At 38.0% G+C, this 23994-nt stretch overlaps 1 protein-coding gene across 1 annotated transcript in view; it reads right to left on the bottom strand.

Annotated features, from left to right (window-relative positions):
• Positions 1-359: 359 nt before the first annotated feature.
• The window catches only part of SLC12A4 (solute carrier family 12 member 4), a 46422-nt gene continuing 22787 nt past the window's right edge, over positions 360-23994 (bottom strand). Inside the window, exons 4-24 of the mRNA XM_085235373.1 lie at positions 20880-21026; positions 20250-20304; positions 19831-19961; positions 19159-19400; positions 17191-17405; positions 16377-16541; positions 16209-16307; positions 14260-14317; positions 13293-13467; positions 12777-12895; positions 12218-12316; positions 11737-11856; positions 10993-11097; positions 9960-10128; positions 8682-8877; positions 7474-7643; positions 7160-7291; positions 6961-7068; positions 5986-6170; positions 3147-3280; positions 360-1544 (exon numbers count right to left, since the gene is read on the bottom strand). Coding sequence (XP_085091499.1) covers positions 1453-1544; positions 3147-3280; positions 5986-6170; positions 6961-7068; positions 7160-7291; positions 7474-7643; positions 8682-8877; positions 9960-10128; positions 10993-11097; positions 11737-11856; positions 12218-12316; positions 12777-12895; positions 13293-13467; positions 14260-14317; positions 16209-16307; positions 16377-16541; positions 17191-17405; positions 19159-19400; positions 19831-19961; positions 20250-20304; positions 20880-21026 — 2916 coding nt within the window. The 3' untranslated portion in view covers positions 360-1452. The remainder of the gene's footprint in view (positions 1545-3146; positions 3281-5985; positions 6171-6960; positions 7069-7159; positions 7292-7473; positions 7644-8681; positions 8878-9959; positions 10129-10992; positions 11098-11736; positions 11857-12217; positions 12317-12776; positions 12896-13292; positions 13468-14259; positions 14318-16208; positions 16308-16376; positions 16542-17190; positions 17406-19158; positions 19401-19830; positions 19962-20249; positions 20305-20879; positions 21027-23994) is intronic.

The raw sequence follows: 23994 nt of genomic DNA, 5'->3' as shown, positions 1-23994 counted from the left end.
CCGATGTAAGGGATCACTGCTTTCCCACACAGCTAGAAATCCTGAGGGCGCACTAGCTCATTTGTGTTTCATGGTCTATAGGCATAGAGTAGCTCTCAGCTATTTAATAAAGGCAGTAGCTCTAGACCCACGAGCCTTTACTCACTTCGGCACAACGCCAGGCTTTCAAGACTAAGTCGGCACCTCCACAGAGCAGCACTTGTGCCATCTGGGCAAACACCAACACCTCTGCACCACATTCCTCTGCGCAGTCTGGATCTGACTCAACAGATGCACTGAAATCAGATCACAGCAATTCTGCAAGGTGAAGACAGATACAGTATTCCCAAGCAATTCACTATAGCACACAGAACAGAGAATAGGTTCAAAGTATATGCAACATTTTATTGAAAAAATACGAATGTTCTGTACATAAAGTACAACTCAATGGGCTTGACAAAATCTCCAGAGACTTATTGGTTAATAAAGGTCATCTTTTCTTCCTTTTCCTCTAAGAACATAAAGCATACAATGAAGCAGCAGGTCCCTTGTACTTGTGCAAATGCAATCCCATCACTGTGCATGTAGCACAGCACTTGGCTCTGCACACGGGACTCCAACGTGTTCAGTGTACTTTGATGGATGGTCTGCAAGAAATTTAAAGCATGGAGGAACTGCACACGGCTGGTCCTTCAATCAACTGATGATTCAAAATTTATTATGAGATCTCTGTATTCCTAAGCAGCCTCGTGTATCCATTATTTCTGACAAATAAATACAAAAATAAATAGGGATCTGGCCTCACAGAACCTCAAGTCTCAGAAGCAACACAATTTGTAGCAAGCTACATACATAATTCCAACTATATCAACATAATTTATTTAAATCTCTATCAATAAATGTATTAAAAGTATAAATTCTTATCCAATACTGAGAGTTTAGTTCTGGAAATAAACCCAGAAAAAAAAAAAAGAAAAAAAAAAAAAAAGCTTTTTCAGTTCTCTTACAATTTAGTGTGCTCTTAGAAAATGCTTTATAGCTGAACTTCAGCAGAAACTAACTGCTATATAATGTTATTCTATTCCCCAAACCTAATATAAAAAGCTTTTAAAAGATCTTTTTACAGTAACTGGCTTTCATGTCCTAACTTTACATACAGTTACTAAAAATACTGCACATGGCAGTGTTGTCCAAAAATAGGTTTAATGGTAAAACTACATGCACAAATGCTGGAGTATCAAAGCAGAAACTGAATAATGTGGCAGCTTCACAATTAAATTATGTTGCTAATTGGATGGTGTAACAACACTTTAACCCCAAAAGATATGTATGTTGCAAACGGAAAGACAATGAACAGAACTGGATGAGGAGAAAGTTAGGCAGAAAAACCTTTTCTTCTTCTCCAATTAAAACTGGAATGTCCGTTATCACCAATACGGTAAATGTAGGCCAGCATTAGAAATTTGCACTAAATCAGGAGTAAATTGTGATGACTTCTCGTCCACCTCCTCTGACAAGTAATACTCTCTCCAGACCCTCAGTCAAGACTTCAAGAAACTCCATGTCTGTTTCAGGAAAGTCAAGGACAAAGAAATGTTAAAACCAGAATGCACAATGATTAGCCTCCCCTCTTCCAGAACTGTAGTAAAACATTGGATTCAGAATGTTATAGGCGATGAAAAACAAGAACTCTGAACAGTCCTTTTAACTTTATACTTATTTCAACCCAGGACAGGAGAAATTTTCCTACAGACAGATTTAGGAAGATCGGATTTTTTCCAATAGTTAAGAACTGTTACTTGTGGCTGAACACATTTCTGTATGCTCATGTTGTGAAATATCTCACTGCAAGATGCTACATGACAGCCAAGTTTAAACTGTACTGTACTCAATTTGATACACCTTTCATCCTTCTAAACAGGTATAGATATGGTGGCGACAGAATTAGGGAAGGAATACAGTGGCTTAATATAAGCTTTAGGAGTTTTTTCTTGAAAGTAAGACTCTTTCACTTCCCCAGCAAAATGATCTGAGCACCAGGACACACAGACATTTCCTCTGTTGTTCTTTGTGAATATTGCATGCTGTTTGGTCACAAGGGCTCAGCCTCTCTAGGGATGGCTGGAGGAGTAAGCAGCATCACCCAAAGTTACCCAGAGCCTCAAGTTCAAAATCTGCCCTGCAGCTGTAGCAGCTGTGCTTGAAATAGCCTAATGCCGAGGAGTGTTTTTCTCTCTTCTTCAGCCAGCAAGCTGTTGTGTACCAACTGTTACCACTGTTTCCCTCCAGAGCTAGGAGAAAACTACAATCATTTGGACCGTGATTCGCAACTCATGATACACACATTTTTGGCACAGTTCAAAAAAAGGCTTGCTAACATGACAGTACAAACCAAGGCTGAAGAGAAGCTATGGACAGAAAACTGGAATGCCAGGAGGCTCTGCAGATTGCAACCCCCAGCTCTGGCCTTGCTAAGAGGCACAGTGCCAGTATCCTTCTAGGTATCTAAATACTGTAGGTTTGAATTTTAATCGTACCAGAGCATTGCTTTCACAGCTAAACTTCCAAATTCCATTGCGAGAGAATATATCTGAGATACACCCTCTTTATCAGCACTTCCTGCTCACTCACGTTCAGACACTGTCCTGAACTCAGAGCACTGACTACTGTGAATGCCTCCTTAAACATCTATTACATCCACTACTGAGAATTAATCTCCAAAGTCAGCAATGTAGACTTCATTCTCGGATGCAGGCCCCAGCATTTAAATGACACTGTTTCTCATACAGCAGTCCATATGCCTTTCAGAATTAGCCTTTGCTCCTTCCTTGGAACGTGTTAAGTGTTGTCAAACTGTTTACCCTTTCCTCTAGCGGCAAAATAATCACAATGAATTGCGTGTAGTTGCACAAGCAAGACTTGCAAGGACTTGGTAAATTACGTTAATTAAGAGTCAAGACAACACTGATTTAAAATCTACAAGGCTTTCAGAGCAACCAATGGCAAATTCTACTTTAAGCAACTACTACATAGCAGCCCCAGGCAAGTACTCTCCATTCAGTGGAAACTGTCATTTATTACAGTCTGACATTTGTGTCAAAACAACTTCAAGAACACACATTAAAGAAAACGTACGTATGTGGACCAGGCCTTGACTGAAAGGATACAGTTCTCATCACCATCAGTGTTCTTCGGAGGACCAGGCATATTAAGGAGAACAAGTCTGGCATCATGGGATCTATTAACAATAACTTCATTCAGCTTCACTGCTGTGTGCATCCTTCGGACATTAGATTGGTTCCTGCAGAAAAGCACATTTGGACTTCCTGTTAGAAACATGCATGGGAAACAGAATGTCCAAGAAATCCTTAAAAGCATACCTTAAGTTTCCTAAATGCCAACTCAACCAACAGTACATTTCTTCAAATAATGACACAGATACTAAAAAGATTTCACAGAGTCCTTCAGATACTGCCAGCCCATCCACCTTAAGATCCCTGGAGATGGGTCTCCAAGTGTTGAAGTTACGCTGCTCTTTAGGAAGCACGCTTTATAAAGATTTACGGCCTTTCACAAGAAGCTGAAAACACATTTGCCCAAAAGGATGTGCTCTTTGACCATGGGTGCTTGTGACTGCAGAGTCTTCACTTTTGGCAGCCTCACCTAGATCCCCTCCTGTGGCAGCACAGATCTCCCATGGCTCAGTACCAGAACACCATTTTTCTCACATTCATCAGAATGAAGGCACAGGAGGGCAGCATTGTGTTCCATCCATGCTCTCCGTGAGTGGACTTGTCTTTTTGTGTGGAACAGCATTTGACATCTCCAGAAAAAGCCTGGTTTGCTACAGCTTCCTACACTACAAATGGCTGGATGCCTGCCTGCTTATGGGACTTTACTGGTGTTTAACACAGATTTTAACCTTTTCTTCAGTTTGACACTCATCAACCTCTCTGCCTGGTTATTTGCAAAAAAAGCCCTATGATCTGAGCATCTTTGAAATCACAATCATGCTTTCAAATCTATCAGCCACTTGATTCAGAAATTGTGAGAAACAAGAGAATAGGTGCAGGATGACCTTACAAGCCTGCTCTTTCAGAATCCGAGTACACAATTAATTCTGTACCTAGGCACATTATCAATTCATCAGAATATATCACCATAAAATAACATCAGTTCACGAAGGAATAGAACTGGAAAGTATCCGTTAGGAATTCTGAGTCAGGAAATGTTTCCTTCCTACAGGAAATCAATCATTATTTTGGTACTGCAAAAAGGAAAGCAAAACAGAAATAGACTGATAAAAAGGCAAATATATTTCCAGTTGTGAGGATTCTGTGATTTCCCACCTGTTTTGTTTCTTCATTTTAATGTATTAAAACAAAGTATTAGTAAACAGACTGAATACGAACACGCAGTTTTCCTGATTCGGTTTTACATGTTATGAGTTAAAAAGCCTTTAGTAACCTTGCTGTTCTTCCAAATACTTAGTTTTGCAAGACGTATTTTATATATACAGAAAATAGAAGATGCAATAGTATGATTAATATTTGTTATACTAACAGCAGTCTATCCACTTTGAATTACCTCTGTTATTTCAAGTTCTAATTTAACATAGAGCAAGGACATCCTCTGTCTTCACCATGTCAGCTTCAGGAAGCCACAGACAACACAGAGAGGCACCAGATTATGTTTACAGGAAGTGTGGAAGAAACCAGCACCAGAAACAATGCACTGCTATTAACTATATATAGTTTATATATATAGTTTTAGAAAAGTAATGGAAAATTAAAGGTTTGATATTCTACGAAGTGACACTTAAAACTTGCATCTCTCCAGTGATGTGAAGGTGTAGACTATGAGAAAGGGTTTTTTTGTTATTCTGTTTGGGTTTTTTTTGTTCTTTGTTTTTTTTTTTTAAAGAGTCCAGAGACTGCCAGAAATAACAACATAGCAGTATTGAGGAAGGATCCACATTTTGTGAGACACTTTGCTTAAGAAAAAAGGTTCAGATCTGTAATTGTTTGGTTTTTTTCCATAATTTGTCAGCATAACTTACTGTTTGTTACGTGGCTAATTCTGCTCCCTTTAAAACCATTGCTAAGACTGCTTAATTCTAACTCATTTTCTGTTCTTTCCTTCCATAATTACATATATTTTTCCTGCTCTTAGTTGAGATAACAAAGTGTTCCCTCAACCACCTTAAGGCACTTCTACGTTAAATAACAAACTTACAAGTTTTCCCACTCTCTGAAAGCATGGAAGAGGAAAAAGTACAGGCAGTTAACACCAAATTCAGCAGAATTTCTACAGTATACGAACTATATATGATTTCATCCTAGAGCAGATTTGATTCCTCACTGCTTTATTGCCAAGAAAAATCTGTAACTTTGTCAAGTATGCAAAGCTGGTGGGATGAACTCTTCATGCAAGATGCAATACATCAAGAGATCACAGGATATTAACGTATTTTTATACTAACCCACCACAAGCTTTACTTCTAGCTATTCAGGTGGTGCACACCTAGTAACACTAAAATGGTTGTTGTATGTCCATGCTCTTTCAACAATAAATTCATCTTAAAGGGTTTTAATCACAAACATATTCTATTCAGTCACTCATCATCATCCTCACAGCCTCTTCCTTGCTGTATTAAACATCCATATTTGACATTAGGTCAGTGAAGTTATCAGTCTTTTATTAATTGCCATTAGATCTGTGAAATTATCAGTCTGTTTCCTTAAGAACAGGAGAGAGGAGGAAAGTCAGAATAGGCTTTAATGTCTCTGGTTCAGAATTGACTACATCAAGTTTTAATACTGAGGCATGTGTGCCGGATTTAATATGTTAGAAATTTCTCAGGAGGCTAACTGCTGTCTTTTCAGTAGTCAGGTCCCAGTGTTTCCTGTGCAAGTCTAAACCAAGGATTAGAAGGGAAAAGACGATGAACTCATAGCACAACTAGACTTTCAGGAGGTGCAAACCACTGACTCTGACAAGACTCACGGTTTAATGCTGATGAGATCTCTAAAGCTTCCCACAGCGCTGCCTCGGTTCCGCTTCTCAGCATCACATTTCTCTTTTGTCCAGGTCATCTGAATGTTCTCAGGCACAGTGTCCCCCTCATCTTCTTCATCTGAGTACAAGCTTTCCAGGCGTGCTATTGAATGTCTGTCCTTTACTAGCTGAGCCTAGAGGGCATGTGAACAACAAGGTGAACTCGGAGCTTGTTTTACCATTTACAGTTCTTTCTAAGCACTGAAAGACTTTTTGTTCTATTGCATCTGTTATTGCGTGCAGTCAATTTAGTGCCTAGTACAGCTCAGTACTAAAAGCCTGCCCTAACTAAAAATCCTACATAACCTAACTGACTTTAAACTATTTAGATGATTGAGAGCCATGCAGAATTCAGTCTAACGGATGCCTGTATATATACAATAGAAAAGAAAAAAAAAAGACTCTCCATCTCACATCATGACTTGATCTGAAACAACCAGTGTTTGACACAGAATTGATGACAAGAAGTTGGACAAACGCATGCACAAAAATAAGACTGAATACTTTGAAGGCTAACAATCCAACCTACAGTGCAGCTTCCAGAAGGAAAACGGGTTATTCTATAAACTGAGACAAGCCTCAGACATCCCACACAAAGCAAAATAAAGGTCAAAACTGGGTTCAGACTTACATCCTCACGTCACTGAGCATCATCTGCACTGCAAATGGGAACACATAAATTGTTTCTGCAGCTTATATGCTGGCATTGGTTTTTCCTAAAACAAATGATTTCTAACATGGGTTTGCATGTGCAGCACAGTGACAACAAGCATCTCTGGGAAACAAAAAGCTACACTAAAGGTATTTCCTTTTAGCTTTAGAATACAGGAGTTTAATTTAGAAGCAGCTATTATAAAACAGCACCAGGAAGGCACTGCGTCATCCACCTCAGCAGTCCATAGTAATCAACCACAAATGACATACCTCCCTTTCCCGCTCTGTTTTTGTCAGCCTCATTTGCCTCAGCATCTGAGACCTCTGCTCCATCATAAGAGTTCTCTCATAAGTATATGCTGAAATATCACTATTATGCTGCAGAAATAAGAAAAAAGTATTGCTCTCAAGTCATAATCAAACACCATCATTTCCATCATGAAGTGAAAAACAGGCTCAAATTCCTTACCATTTCTACCACTTCTACCTCTGCCTCTATTCGGAGTTGATAGAGGAAAGTAGCCAAGTCCTTCTTCATCTGGATGCTGTTGTCATCCATCTGAGCCACAGTAAAAATTCTCATCTTGCATTTTCTCCAAACCTGGTGAGGGAACGCGAGTTCTCAATATATTTGATTTAATAACACTCTGCTTTATGAAGTGAGCTTACCAATATAACAACTACTGTCATTTATCTCTGCAAGCAATGCTACTGGCCTTTTTTCTTTACAGTAATGCATACTAAAGTAATTGGTAACAAACATTCTTTTTCTAAGCTCCTTACTTTGTGCTGTTTGAGTAGAAAAGGAAGAAGCATCAACATGCCTCCATCATGCACAATCCACCACACATCAATGTTGCCTTCATTGTAACGCTCATGGTTGCTGGGATAGAAAGACACATTTTTGGGAACCAGCAGAGCCAGATGGGCTGCAGTTGTGCAACGAACAGTACCTGCCAAGAGGAGAAAGAACAAACAGTTATCTCCAATTCTGCCAGAGTCATCTATAGTAAAAAAAAAAAAAAAAAAAAAAAAAAAACAAACAACAACAACAAAAAAAGCAACACTCAATAAGCAAATGTCAGTAAACCACAAAAGTTATCACTTACATAAAGAAAAGTACATAATGGAAGGCTTGCACAGACAGATCAGACAAACAATGCAGCTAGGATAAAATAGACTTAGAGGAACACAAGCCCTATTTCATGTCTGAAATGAAGGCTGTGATCTTCAAAGCTAAATACAAGGAAGAAGCAGATGTTCTAATTTGTCTGTTAAGTAGTTGTACTATCTGAGACAACAGAATGACAGTGATAGAGCAAGGGCAGTGCTAGTTCCCATAGTAAAGATAGCTAGATTAGCACCTGTGGAAAGAGATTACCTAGGTAAAAAATAATAGTTTGCCACCAAAACACTCTCTCTCCAGTCCATCATTTTGAAGCATTCATTAGAAAGATTAATTTAACTGCTAAATTAATCTTTGAAAAGAAATTTCATAGGCCTCTTCGCTACAATGAATGATATTTCAAATATAAATCAGTTTTGTAAGAAATCATCTACAGACAATTGGCTTATTGCTTTGCCTGAAAGCATAGACATACTTTCCCCTCTCTCCTCAATCACATCAGCTGGTCTCACATGAAAGATTTTAATTCCCTCATGAACTTAGCCTCACTTGCTGTATTTACACCTTTTGTAACATAAACCCAAAGGCTTTAGATTACGTTAAAAAAAAAAAACAAACAAACAACAATCCAGCACACACAACCCCAGCAATACCATGTAAGTATATGAAACCACTTTTATTTTTTTTTAAGACTTAAGCTTTATTAACTCAACATGAAGTTCATGATCAACAGAAGAAACAAAAACTGTAAAAAAAATACTACATTTCACAGAGATTCAGTTAAAGTCCCCAGTGTGTGGGGATTATATGCGTAATAAACATCTTGGTGTGCAAGTTTTGGTCCCACCAAACCTTCAAAACTCACCTATAAACGTCTTCCATGACCTTGGATCTTCACTTTGCCTCCATCCATAGGGCCATCCCAAAACCACAGTATTATGTTTCATGCCACCGAGCCCACAGGACTGGATCAAGTGGGCAATTCCCTCCCGAACTTTATTGGCTACAACCACTTGACAGAATCCTTTCACCTTCTCAATGTCCATCATATTTTTAATAGTCTGGAAGACAGTCAAGGAAGAACTTCATACACAAGAAGAATTCCATGTCTTTGTCTATCATTTGATTACAGAGTACATTCCTGATACACAGGTCCACAGGTAAAACACGCTCTAAGGCAAAGTTCAGCTCAATCACAAACAGAAGAGAAAATGCCCACTCACTGTATACAACACCTGATGCTAAAGCACACAAAAAGTTCCCTTCCAAACACAATTATTTCCAAGATACAAAGCAAGCTTTTCTTTTGGGTTTGTGCTGTAATCTCTTACTCATAAAAATTGCAGCAGTTAGCAAGCAATATCTGTTCCTATCCCCCTTTCCATTTTCTAATCTTAAAACATCCACCTTTTTAAACAGTTAATTACCTTCACTTGGATTTCCAGTTTCAGATATCTATATGTAGTTTGATGTATTGTTTTATTCATTTAACACCTACAAGCACGAAATCCCCCCCACTTGAATCCCACAAACACCCCACACAAGTACACCCTGCCCTCTATTTGTTTAAAAATTAAACTCGCTCAACCTGTAGGCTTATGAATTCATTTTTCCTTTTTTAACAGTGCTCCTGTACAAAAATCCTTTGGGGAAAACAATGATATGCAGATAAGACACAGATAAAAGCAGGCCTATGATGTCAGGTTTATACAATGAGAAGGATTAAATGATTTATTAACAAATTTTCAAGACCATCTTTTAATGCTTTTTGAGATAAATTTATCACCATGCAGAAAGAAATACAATGTTTGCTAATTTATAATAATTGAAAGTAACTGAAATGTTTCTTGTTATGTCGAGAAACTCAGTAGTCATCTTCCCTTCATTAATCAGCATACATAAACTTCCAGATTAATTATTTTTTATAAATTAAGACAGTTACATGCAGTCAGGCTTCTTTTACAGGTGGAAAGCATTCATCTTATATTTTCAAAGAAAACTGACAGCTGAAATGTTTGCAAGCTCTTTAACAAACAATTGTAGCACTACTCAGCTCGTACTGTGTTTCATGGAAGTATTATTTATATGCTTTTTGCCATGGAAGATTATGAAATTCCTTTAGGGACTGATTTAGCACACTGACCTGTTCAGCAGCCTGGGCTTCTCCATAAGTTTCCAAGAAGTTCCCTTGGATGACTGATCCTATGATAGTCAAACCTTTGCCAGCTTTCAGCTGGGATGCAAACGTTAACAATCTTGGGTATTTTACATGCAAGTCTTCATCAAGTTTCAAAAGCACCAGCAACTGAGGCCTGGAGAAAATTGAAGGAGAATTAATTTTTTTTATTAATAAATTACAAAGACACTTCCGAAAAACTGCCTCATTCATCACTTTAATTGCGCCTGAATATTAACTCTGATAACTGCACTCTCTCCTCTCCATTAGGAGGGCCTTAATTAATAATTTATTTCTCTTGATTCAAAGCAGATTTGAGGCACTGAGGGAATTGTATTGTTTTGACAGTCATAAAACCATTCATGTACATAGCTTAAGAGATTTTCATTAGTGTTTTATTACATGGTTGATTTTTCAAGGCTCTGTTAAGCACAACTATAGCACATGCTTTGAGAGAAAGGCTGTCCCTCCAGATCTATCTTGTGCCAAAAGTTTGGGAAATATGGATGTTTTTATCATTCTGCTTTTTGTCCCTGAAGATATTTTCACAGATTAGTTACATTATTCTCTCTCTTAAGTTAAGATTAAGCAAGTTCAAAAAGACTTACAGACACTTTTCTTTTTTTTTTTTTTTTTTTTTTTTTTAAAAGGGAGATTCCTACTCCTCCTGTTCAGAGCCTGACAAGAGTTGTGCAACACAACTCAGAGGAGAGTTCTGTAATCTGGCTTAACATACAAAGCCAGAGGGAGAAACGTTGACCTCTCTTTCAGTTTTTAAGCCTCAAATGGTAGCAGGGACTTCTTCATGCCCTCAGCAAATTACAGTAGGCCTCTGGAACTCTGCACTTGGCAATCTTAACAGGTTCCATTTCTGAACAGATATTCTGAGCGTTTAAATTCAATCACATAGATCCCCAAAATCTTGCTTGGAATCCAATTTAATGCCTTATGTGTACATAGACAATCAAATCAGTGCAATCTGCTAGTCTAAAATGAGTACCTCCAGTTCTTTGTGTGTGGAGGACCCTCCTCCAGTCTGAGTAAGGCATATCTTGCAGCACTGAGCGAAAGACCCCGGATACCATCACCCCATTCCTTCTCTGCACTGTGAAGAACACACAGTTTAGCCATCATTCAGTTTTATGAGCATTTAAATGCACACTCACAATCACGACACAGAGAAATTATTACCTTATGAGTTCAATACTGTGATGTACAGCATGCAACACATGCACATATGTATATCTATGTGTGATGCATATCACATGAGCAAAATGCAAATATTTCAGTCAAATGTGTATGACACCACTTCCTGCATTTAATTTGTAACCAACGCTCCAGAGGTTTCCCAAGCATAAACAGCAGGCATTTCAATATTTGCTAAAATCAGGTTATACAACAATACTACAGCCAGATTCAATCAGACATAAACAGTCTGCCTTCAGCTGTTCTGGGCCCAAAGCAGTTGTGTGTGGTAAATGAAAGGAAAAGTCCCCAGCCAGGGTTTCTGCTTCTTGTGACCCACATATGTAATCAAATCTCTTCAGAGACATAACAAAACACGTCCCCTAAGATTTCAGTGGCTTTCCCTTAAAATAATGAAAAATATATAAATATTGCTAAGAAAAACCTCTATTTCACTCTCTGGACTGTGCCATTCCTTCACTAAGATACAGGCTGGAGATAGTTAACAAGTAACACATCCAGTCTTCTTCCTACCATCTCCTATTCAGTTAATACTTACCCTTGATATTCAATGTACTTGTAAATCATTCCTGCAATTAGCATAGCTACCAAAGCATAATACCAAGATGAAATGAACATCAGTGCCAGGCAAATACTCATGCCTAAAAATGAAAGAGCCCTAAAACAAAAAGCAAAGATATTAGTGAGTAGTGGGATAGAAAAGCAAATGCATAAAGAAATACTAACTTCTATTATTATCTTGCTCCTTTTTCTTTAAATATTCTGTCTGAACTGCCAAAGAACAAGGCTTCCAGGGGATCTCCTGTGTCTCCCACAGTTTTAGTATCCCGTCGTAAGAACAAAACTCATTCCATTAGTCATCTGGGTCTGATCCACTATGAATATTACATTGATGTCCCCTTGCCTAAAACCAATATCCAGAAAAGAGAGCATGCCCACAGCTCTCATGGAGAGAATTCTCCTCACATCCACGCTGAGGATCACAGACCAGGTGCTGAGCACACTGGACATTAGCTTACCAGTGATAGTATTTAAACCGGGGCCGCCAGTTTGGAGTTCTAAGAAGCGTTTGTACTGCACATGCTAGGTTAACAAAGAGGTAACACATCAAGAAAAACCTGCAGGAACAAACATATAACATCAACAACACTTTTCAGCATACACACTGACAGACTATAATAACATGGATTATTTACTATCTAAGTATGACTACCTTTTAGTAGCCAGTATACAGTTCTTAGAACTTCTAATTGGACAAATCTAAATGTATCTACAATATCAGCCCTATCTTTTACAACATTCTGTATTGGAAATAATACTTTCCCAAAGAAAATATATCTATACCAAAACCACAGTTATTCACAGAACATTCCAGAACTGAAACAGACAGATTTATATTGAGAACCACAGGTTAGAGAAATAATAAAAAAGGAACTCAGGCTCCAGTAATTTGTTTTACCAGTTAGGATATGGTTATGACATACAATCAAATTAGTAAAACTCAAACGCATGTTTTCTGTGTTTTGTTTTAGTTCACAGTTTTTTGTTTGTTTTTACAGTAACCACCCTGCTTCTTACATTGAGAGAATGGGAGCCACCATGTCAAGGGAAGCAATAAGGATTCCCAGCTCAGCAATTAACGCTGTTAACAGAAGAGCCCATGTTGGTTCGCCGTTTGCTTTGCCATGACCAAAAACCTGAAGAAACAGAAACAATTTGCAACTTTCACCGTTACATATCAAGCATATTTTCCACGTATTTCATAAGTATATAATAAAAAAAAGGCAATATATTTAGAGAAACTGTAATAATTTTCTTAATGCCTTTTTCTCTATGTAAAGAAAGGAGTTAACTATAATGGCTTTCTCTGCTTCATCTAATTAGATGTGAATGTTCACAAAACTACCATATATGTAAATTCAAAGTCCTTTAAAAATATTCCAGTTTTTAACAACGGAAAACAGAGCATGGAAAAAAAATACATATATATTGACCTTCACCTGAATGCTGGGAAAACAAATCTTACTTCCAGGAGCACAAAGTCAAATCACTGGCTAGTTACTATGTACAGAGTGCCATTTTTTATACATGTACCCAGAGGAAAGGAATGATGTTGTCCTTCGCTATTGCCTGCAGCAACCGGGGGGCTCCGGTAAGGCTCTGTAGACCTGCTCCACAGGTGGAAAAGAAGGACCCAATCACAATGACCCACGGAGAGGGCCATGAAAGGGTGCCCACCACTAAGTTCTTGTTCACTGCATCGCCGTACCTGCAGAGAGGAACAACAAGACACTGACATTTAAAGGAGTATTTTGATACTCATGTTCAGCTTTCTTGGTCAGTTTTAAAATGTCATTTAAATATTAACTATCAGATATTCTCTGCAATGGGAAATATAGAAAGTAGCAAATAATCTCAGTTACTTCTAATACACAGCTAGCAAACATCCATAACCCAATTTCAGCAATTTGAACTTCTTATTTTTTAATTACTTATTATAAAATTCTTATTCCATTGTCAGTATGCAATTTCATACTTGCATTGGGAAAGATCTGCATTTCTTAACAACAACAAAAAAACTGATTTTGAAAACACTCAGCACAACCCAGCATCAGACAATCCTACAGGCAGATCAAGTGTTTTCATTTGGTAGTTTGGTTTGTTTGCTTTTCCCCTCAGACTTAATTATATTCACATGCACTTCCCTGTTTGTCCACAGGCATGAGACAATCAGTGTGAGAGAAATTTTAAAAACAAAAAGTGCTCGTAGACTCTGGTACTGGAAACATCATTATGAGTTAACAGACAAAAATGTTAAATAAATAATCTAGAGGCAGAGTTAACCAACGATTAACTTTATCCAGTTATGGATGTCTGGTTGGGTTTCTTATTTTGGTTTCTGTGTGAGAAACATACAACTATGGTTTAAAAGTCACCCATAGGTAAAGGCACAAAAATAGAAAATAATAATTACTGAAGATGGGTGGGGGAAAACCAGCACTCCTTGCTAAAAGAAAAAGAAAGTACAGAATTAAAGCAGTAAAGCTTAATGGTTACTTACTTATCTCTTAGGACTACACCTTCTATGCAGGCTCCAAATAACAATACACAACTGAAGTCTTGAGTACAGATTGTGCTAAGGAAGCAGGATTTATTTAGACATGGCAGATGAAAACTAGAAAATGTTGGGAAAAGTTCACTATCTGCCTCTGTCTTAAAGCATCTTTACTACATTATTTCCACTGCTGTGTAAATTAACAACCCACTGCTCATATATACTTTCTAACATAAGTGACAAACAGTTACTGTTCTAAGTTTTAATTTTTATAATAATATTGCTTGAAGTGTTACAGTAAAGATGATAACCTTCTAGGAGGTAACTTGCATGTAAATATCAATTTCATCTACAACTATAGAACAGAAAATATTAAAATACTTTTGCCTGCTTCTTCTCTTGTGTCTGAAGATATTTTGAACAGATGGCAAATAATTACCTGGCACTCTCTCACGTTGTGACCTCTGAGGGCATTCACATCACCAATAAGTCTTTGAATACTTATTTTGTTACTGAACTCTACTATTTCTGCACTGGGAAGTATAACATAATTCAATTTTCTTGGCTCTAGCATTCCAGGAAAGATTTTGATCTGGTGATTGAAATTTAAATGTTTAAATCATAAGCTCTACCTCCATCCCTGAAACACAATTAAAAAAATACAAAGTATAAGAAAGGAAGAAACACCGTTCTCTCCTAGAAATTATGCACAAGCTTTCCGCTGGGTGGTGTAATAATATTTACACGTGAGATTATTCTGTATGAAACTAACACTTAAGCTTGTCACACGTGTGACCTGGTTTAATAGGTATTACACTCAGAGGAAACATTTTTGTTGTTGTTGTTGGCTGTTTAGGTTTTTTGGTTTTGTTAAGTACAAGGTCAGTTCCAATAATAACATCTGGAAAAGTCAGCTCCTAAAAAGCTGGGATCCTGATTGACAGCCTTTCAAGGTCTGGAAAAAAACACAGTTTCAAAACAGCATAAGATCCAGGAGAAGCACCTCTGCAGCCAAGCATCCCTTGGGGGCATTTATTTAGAAAGCTCTTAAAATTTTATTTTGAAGGTCTTACCATTAGTGTTTTTTGTTGGTGGTGGTTTATCATTTTGGGGTTTTGTTTGTTTGCTTGGGATGGGAGGTTAGAGGGATGGGGTGTTTGTTTTTTTCAGAAAGTCTCTTATCTTGATAAATTGGGGTTTAGGAAATCAATGGCTAGCTGAAGCTGAAAGACATCCCTCTAGCAGGAAAAGAGATTTTTAAAAAGACAGCTTTTCCTAAGCAAAGCTCCCATGGCTCCATACACAGAGCCTGAGATCTTCAACTGGAACAAAGGCTGTTCCTGTGAACACACACTCAGCACCTAGAAATCCAGAGTGAGGGACATCCTCATCACTTGCAAATAAAGTGCCCTATTCTCACTGGAAATTATGAGTCATTCACAGCGACACAGAGCTTAATACTGAGTACAGTCATTGTAAAACTTCCACACCTGCCAGCAGAGGACTAAACAACTAGACTCTCTCTAGTTTGTCTTGTCTTAAAGTGCTCAAGAAAGCATACACTACTTTAAGTCACACAAACTGAAAAGACATCAAAGGACCTGAAATGTATGATTTCTGTGGTTGAAGCTTTCCCTCATCTTATCAGTCCACTACATCCTAAGAAAAATATGAATCTGTATTTAACCAGTCTGAAAAGCTACAGACAATTATGTAGCAAAGAAATGCAACTAAAATACAAAAGAACAAAACAAAACACGCACACAAAAAAAAGGAGTTGGAAAACCATAGGATAGCAATTTAGATGCTTCCAGCCTAAGGACTTTTTTTTGTGTTGGAGACCAATCATACTCAAAATAATTTAGTCACCTAAATGCAGTTCCACAAATCAGATACATAAGCATCACGTGAGTCACTTGCAATGCACTAGGACTGTACTGATTTTAAAAGGATACAGACTAATGATGTGGTGACAATAGCAAGAATCGTTCCAACAGGAATGGATTTTTGTGCATCTTTGAGGTCCCCTGATCTGTTTGAACCAGCCATGATACCTGAAAATACATTATGGACATAAGATCAAGGCCAGAGACCCATAATGTCCCTTTCCCTAATACTCTCACCTGTCACTGATGGGAAGAAGATGCCAACCAGCACCATGAATGAAGTAGATATATCCGAAAGCACATACAGATGAAAGTTGCTCTTCTGGCCTGCTACATCAACAGAGGGGTGATGTGCTTTCTCCAGTATCTCTCCTTTCTCCAAATAATTGCTCCATAAGTTGTCTTCAGCATCATCATCGCAGCACAAAAAAGAAAAGCATATTTCAGTTCAGACCCGTTCTCATTGCAACAAATCTACTACTGAAGATTACAAATGTAATTCATGCAATTCACTGAACAACACAAAGTAAGACATGCAAGTTACGGGAAAGAAAATTTCTATTTCATGCTTTCAAAAACAAAACAAAAATTAATAAATACATACGAATGGTCAGTAGAAATCTAAGCACATTTTATCCTCTAAAATTACTACATGTAATTTTCTTTTAACTTCATACCGATTTTAATCCCCAGAAATACACTAAGCCTTTTCAATGGGTCACTACATCCACTATACACACAACTGCAAATTAACAGCAGCAATATTTACCAGAGACCTGGATATATACTGGTTTGCTCTTTAGATAGGGAAAAACATATGGAATTATGTTGTTGGCATTTCAAATTTCACTAATAAATGCTGAATCCATTTTAGCCATCAGACTACTGGTTCCTTTGTAAACTGGAACCTGAAGTGCTCAGCACCAGCACACAGCATCTGTTCTTTGGCGTTCATTTCAATACTGAAAGCTTTTCAACAATATTACATTCAGGACTGGGCAAAGAAGGAGCTAGACTATTTTTATACAAGTTATATATTTTTATGCCACACCTTTTAAAATGCCACTAGCAGCTCCTGGAATGCCTGCTATCTCCGTAACATTGTTCAGTAGGAAATATTCATCACAGTTCTCAGTGGTTAAGTTTGTATTGTGGCAGAAGTTCTCCCAAAGCTTAGAAGCCACGGTGATATTATCCTTAATTATGGTTTTGGCACAAACATCAAACTGATCTCTTATCAAAGTCCTGTTGCCCAACATGCAAATTCTGGAAGGAAAATGTAAAAAACAGTGTTATTATACAGCACCTACAGTATGAGATCTGCCATCACCTCTCTTTCACATCATGGAAGCTTCAAGTGGCTCTGGTTTTCTACATTATTTCCCAGCTTCAAAAAGATGGTGGTAGCAGGAAGAAGACGATGGATCTGTTTAGCTTGAAGGTTGGATGTTTCCACCAATTTTGGGAGACGTGTAAAATTGTGATTTAACGAATTTGGCAACAGGGATAAATTTACATTAAATAATGAAAGGGAAACATTAAGCAACATTTTTATTTTCATTTTAACAGAACTGTAGGAATGAAAGAAACTAAGAATATCTGAAGATACTTCGAAAGGCATTATACCAGTTTCTGAGCAGCAGCACTTAAGTGATCTCTGACATTTTAGCTTCAGAATTAGAAGTATACAATTCAGTCACAATTGTCAGAAGATAATATTTCTCTCTCCTGGAATCATCCAGTGCCTGTTGTAATTCACCTCACCACCTAAGTTTATTCCAGCATTCTAGATTTTTAACACACATCTCTAAAGATGGTTCCACAAACAGTGTGATACAACATAAATAACAGCTTGCTGCCACTGAAGTTTATTCAGCCTCTCTTCCCATTGCCATAAAATGCTCACTGAGAGCAGGGCAGGGGGTGAAAATCTACTATTTTCTGCCATTTTAATAAGTTGTATTAGTTTCACAGATCTCAAGTACCCAAGCCAAGAAAATGGAAGAGACAAGGCCATTTCTTTAGGGTTTAGAGCCTTGGCCTCCTGTACAAAAGATAAGCACAATATCCAGTTATTGCCATAAAAGAAAAAGGAGTACAGCCCAATGAAGAGTGACAGGGAGAACATTCAAGAACAATACAAGAGGTAATGAGGGAAGGTAGAGACACTATTTTTTACAGCTGTGAATCTGCCATTGTTGTAAATTATTATAATCATTGGGCCCTAAATATCTGAAGGGAGCACTTGAGGGTTGTAACTGCTCAGTCACAACACTGAAATGTAAATAATTATGCAGACTCAACTCCTCTATTTCCATATTCCATCTCCTGCCAGCAATATCAGGAAATACTGTTTGCATTTCTGGTAAAACACATGCATACACATTATTGCTGCTTCAGCTCTGAGTTTAAGAAACCTTATCACAAGTTTAACAAGCCAAGGGACATACTTCCAGAGCAGAACTTCTCTTGCAGTAAACTCAACTACTTTCAAATTAAAGGGAAGCTCCACTGGAGCTTCAGCATGAACTCATCATACCTCCCTCATTCCCAAGAGATGTTCTACTTCTGAGGGAGCAACTGCAATACACCACTACAGTTTCCAACAAACAAAGGCAGCACGTCTTTTCTTACTGGCCAGGGGAAAATGGAGCTGCCACGCTCTTCCCTGTTGAGGATTGCATAAATTCTTGCCTGAAAGGAATTCAACAGCTATAGGCTAAGATACCGGATTGTCTTTGTGGGAAGCAGAGAAATGTCAACCTCTATCAATCTGTTACACTTATGAGTCTTAGTTCTACTGAAACAGTTAAGGAATGTGACAATATTTTAGCCCAAGGAATTTCTATTCCATGAGCTCTGCATATACTATACAAGTATACATTATTAAATACAGCTAAAAAATAATCTGAAATAATTCATAAAAAAGAAACTTTGACAGTGTACTGGGATAAAGTTTTAAGTAACTTCCACACCTGTAGTCAAAGCTATACCCCACCAAGGAAGAAATATTACTCACGGAAATTCAGGTGGATCAAAGATGGACTTGATAGCTCCAGCATAAATGGATAATATGGATATTACTACGCAGGCCAAGAAGAGGGAAGCAAATTTGTTAACATATTTCACACCTACAAAGACCACCACTGCCATTAAGATGAGGAATACAGTTCCATACACCCTCATGTTGTTTAGCATAGCACTGGATGCATCATGGGCACCGGATGGATAAAAAATTGCTGCTTGTGGCACAATATATGTCTGAAATAAGAAGAAAGCAAGCTGAAGGAGCACAGAAACAGAACTCTGTCTATACTACTGTAGTGATCTTGTTCCCATACCAAAAATGTTTATCACTGCAGCATGCTCTTCACCGGGAACCATCCTTGACTTTACAGGAAAAAAAAAAAAAAAATCGAGGGCTAATAACCCTATTTCAGTAGGGCAACTGAGCTGACATTATCAATGATGAGCATGGGTCTTTAATTTAGTCACACTTTCATCCATGTTTTCAGTAGACTTTGCATTCTAGATATCCACACTATGTGTAACTTTAAAAGGTCAACACTGACCATAGTGAATTAGAGACCTTCTGGTCTGATTTGTGAATGCGTACGCAAATACGGGACAAGAATACTGCAGTATTTTCTGCCAGCTGTCTTAAAATCATGACTATTCCAGTATTACTCACCAATAAAATCTCAATGGCACCAAGAATGTACATTGCTCCTGCAAATGTTGTTCCCAGATAAAAGCACAGCCCTACAGCTCCACCAAACTCTGGGCCTAATGACCTGGATATCATGAAATAGGAGCCACCAGCTATGAAACAAGAGATGTGAGAGTAAAATTGTCATTTCTTGATTACTACAACAACAAAAATATAACAAAACTATAGTGCATATCTGCTTTTCTAAGGTTTCAATTAAACCAATTTTTTATCAGTACAGTGATAAATAAAAACAAATATTTTGCCTAATTGATACAGAAGAGAAATACTAGGTATTAATTCAGGCTCTGTATCCTGACTTAATCAAATGTGTCCGGAATAAACCATGTTAATAGCTTACAGCAACATTTTTTTCCACTAATGAGAAGTATCACACTTACCTGGAACAACACCATTTGTAGCAATAGCACTCATTGATATGGTTGTCAGCATAGTCTGCAAAAACAAGAAAAAGGAATTAATAGGGTCAACAACACTATTCAAATTTTAACTTATTCCTTGTTAGAGTAAACCTGCCACAGTATTTCTATTTATTCTGCCTTGACAGGTCTTTATCCAAAAGAAAACAAGAGTTAGCAGGAATTTAATCATCATGCTGTTAAGACTTTTGCCTGAGAAATGTCTGTTTTATCAGGTCAAGCAATAGCTGTCTGCAGACAAAGCACGGTAACAGAATAGGTGTCACTCCCTTTGCAGAGCTGAAATTCTGGCAAGGGCTTCTGCTGCAAGGCAGGCAGTCTGTGACAGACACAGAAAAAAAACTGTTTGCAGAACCAACACTTTTTTTTTTTTTTAACTGTATCTACACTAGAAATAATTTGACAGTTTAGAAATATTATCGCACATACATTAAAAATAAAAATAAAAATCACATGCCTATCAAACAAAGCAGGAGAGCCTAGCATAAATCTGGCTTTTCACTACACGTACATCTACAAAGAAGCCTCTCCAAGTTTCCTGACGGTTTCACAGGGGTTACATGCCAGGCATTGTTTTAGCTATATACTTACACAGCAGCAGCAGAGTAATACAATCAGGAAGGACTGAAGAACACCAGCCATTCCTACCATCCAAGTCAGTCGAAGGAAGAGAATAACCCCAAAAATGTTCTGCATGCAAGGTAAGTACACTCCCATCAGGGTGCCCATGCTGGGTGACTGAAAAAAAAAAAAAAGAAAAAAGAAAAAAGAAAGAAATACATAGCATTCATTACCTGGAATTATTCAAAGCATAGGTAACCAAGATCACACAACTTCAGTTTCTCAAATGACACAAATCTGAGAAACATAAGGGAGATGTAGACCAATTACTACTGTCCTCCACTTCCACAAACCATAAAGCAAACTGCTTACACTGAAACCATCAATTTATAAACAAATTCACATCTATCCTATGAGAAAAGGCTGAGAGAGCTGGGGCTGACCTCATAGCAGCCTTCCAGTACCTGATTGATACCTATAGGAAACCTGGGGGGAACTTTTTATAAAGGCACATAGTGACAGGATGAGAGGAAATGGTTTTAGACTGGAAGAGGGTAGATTTAGACTAGATATTAGGAAGAAATTTTATACTGTGAGGATGGTGAGGCACTGGAACAGGTTGCCCAGGGGGTTGTGAATGCCCCTTCCCTGGAAGCGTTCCAGGCCAGGCTGGACGGGCTTTGAGCAACCTGGACTAGAGGGAGGTGTCCCTGTCCATAGCAGGGGGGTTAGAACCGGATGATCTTAAAGGTCTCTTCCAACCCAAACCATTCTATGATTCTACGATCTTCACATTTGCAATTATACTCAGCATTTAACACCAGTTATTAGCAACTAAAAATACATTTGTTTTATTGTAGAACCACAGAGTTCTTACGATGAAACCAGGTGAGGGCTGCAGATTCACAGTAGGATAGATCCTATCTTACTCCTAGAATTCAAAACATAGCTTTGTGTTACAAGTACAAAAGATTTTGAAGCAACACAGAGAAATGCATAATGTATTTTTTTTCATTCTGCATATTTTACATAAATCAATGATTCTACCTGTCTTCTGCTTAAATCATTTTAGCATCAGACTCTGAATTACTTTTGACAGTGACTGAGAAAATGTAAATCATTCAGGTGACTTCACAGGAGCTTCACACTGTGGGCATTTGACACAATATCTTACAGAATTCTCTTTGCCTAAGTAGTTACTTTCAAGGGACAGTCAGATCCCAAACACTGATATCAAAGTGTTGCTGATAAGGAATTTATTTCAAGGAATAGAAGTGTCTTCTCCATAGAAACACAGAAATTCAGAGTCCCAAATTGCTGTGGTTTTCTGCCAAGGCTTTCCACTGCTTCCATTTTCTAAGGTTTTCTCTTACATTTAAAATTACAAAGAATGCAGAAACAAGGGGGGAATAGAGAGTAACTTCCTAAAGACCTCTCCATTTTCATACTTTTTCCTATAAACAAACTTGAATTCCTAAACATATTACAGATGAGTAGCATCTAAAGAAACCCATGAACAATTGTCTGAACTACAAGGATGTTAAAAGGAACTACTGACTCAATTTTTTGAAGTAAGGTTTGTATTCCCTCAGTGACTAAAGTTAATCAGATCAATCAGTTTCCCCATACATGCTGCAACTGGTGAACCTCTTGACTTGTGTGAACCTCCTGACCACATGCTGATGGTCTGCAATGGACATACCAAGGAGACCTACCAGAATGGGGCAAGAGAGCTGCTACTCAGCAGCTCCAGTGACACAATACAGAGAAGTCCCTAAAACTTCGACTGCCATATGTATAAAAATTACTATTCTACAAAACTAAAAGCCTTACCAGGATTATGTGTAAGGATGAAAGGAATTGTCACCTTCTGACACTAGCAGAAATGATTTTGTAATGAGTTTCAATGCTACAGTAGAGGATCTTCTCAGGCTGTTCTGTATAGTACACCTGTTTCCTCTGAACAGGTTTCTCCTCTGCAGCAAGGGCAGGTGGAGCACAGTTGTTGTATATTCCACATGCAGTTTTCTGTGCACTAGCAAGGCAAGTGAGTTTTTAGCCTGTCCTTCACACATCTCTCAGCACCTGCTTCCTTTGCATAGCAATTTGCCTTATTCCAGCACATTCCTATTTGATCCATTTGGCAGATTTGCTCTGCTGCTCATCATCTTCCCCTCCCCATTCATTTGAAACAGCTTCTTAACGTGCATCAAGTTACAACTTAGCTTTAGCCACAGAGGAAGAGGAACTACGCATTAATTGCACAGTTATGAGACTACTGCTGAGTAGAGCAGCTTAGGAGATGCGTAAGTGTCTGCCAGCAGACAAAACCCAAACCACAGAATTACTAAGTGTACTTGAGGCACTTAGGACAAATTTAATACGGAGTTTACTCTGTATTTTCCTGCCCTGCAGAATACAAAATACCACCATGAAATGATGCATAAGCACTGCTTGTACCAGCCTGCACACAGAAATATTTAACATGAGTTAAACTGCAGTGACTTAACCCTCTTTATACATTTTATAATCAGCAGCCTCCACTGGAATGAGTGAAACGAAACCTGCACTGAAGCCTCAGCAGAATACAATCTGAAACAAAAAGGTTATTAAGTTCAATCTCTACAGCTGTCAAACAAACAAGTTAGTTGCCTCATGCTGCATAGAGGAAATAAAGCACAGACATTTTGAAGAATGTTTTAGTTCAACTGAAAAGGCAAAGAATAATCTTGAAAAATCTCAGTTTCAATGCAGATCATGTTTCTGCATGCATAGCATTCACTCTTATCAGCTGTAGACATAATTGATATCAGTATCGATCTGAGTCTGAAGGACACTGTTTCCATTGTACCAGTATGACAGGTTATCAAAGCACTTGGCTGCAGGGCTCAGGGACACAGATCAGTAATGACAGCTTTTGCCGTTGCTCTGTAGCATGAGGACAGAGAGCAGCACAGAAATGCACTGCCTTATTAAAGATATATGAGCTGAAATACTTAATGTAATTTCTACCATGAGAAGGGGATATTTTCACAGTGCTGTGACCAAGTGCTTTAATATAAGACTGTACTTAGAAAACATAAACAGCAATCAAAATCTCTACCCTATGACAATTTTTTTCTCATGTCTAAAACAGAATGATACA

The sequence above is a fragment of the Meleagris gallopavo genome, chromosome 13 (genome assembly GCF_905368555.1).
Source record: "Meleagris gallopavo chromosome 13, MGAL_WU_HG_1.1, whole genome shotgun sequence".
Classification (NCBI taxonomy): Eukaryota; Metazoa; Chordata; class Aves; order Galliformes; family Phasianidae; genus Meleagris; species Meleagris gallopavo.
Note: the sequence above shows the minus strand (reverse complement) of the source record. Positions and strands in the feature narration are given on the sequence as shown.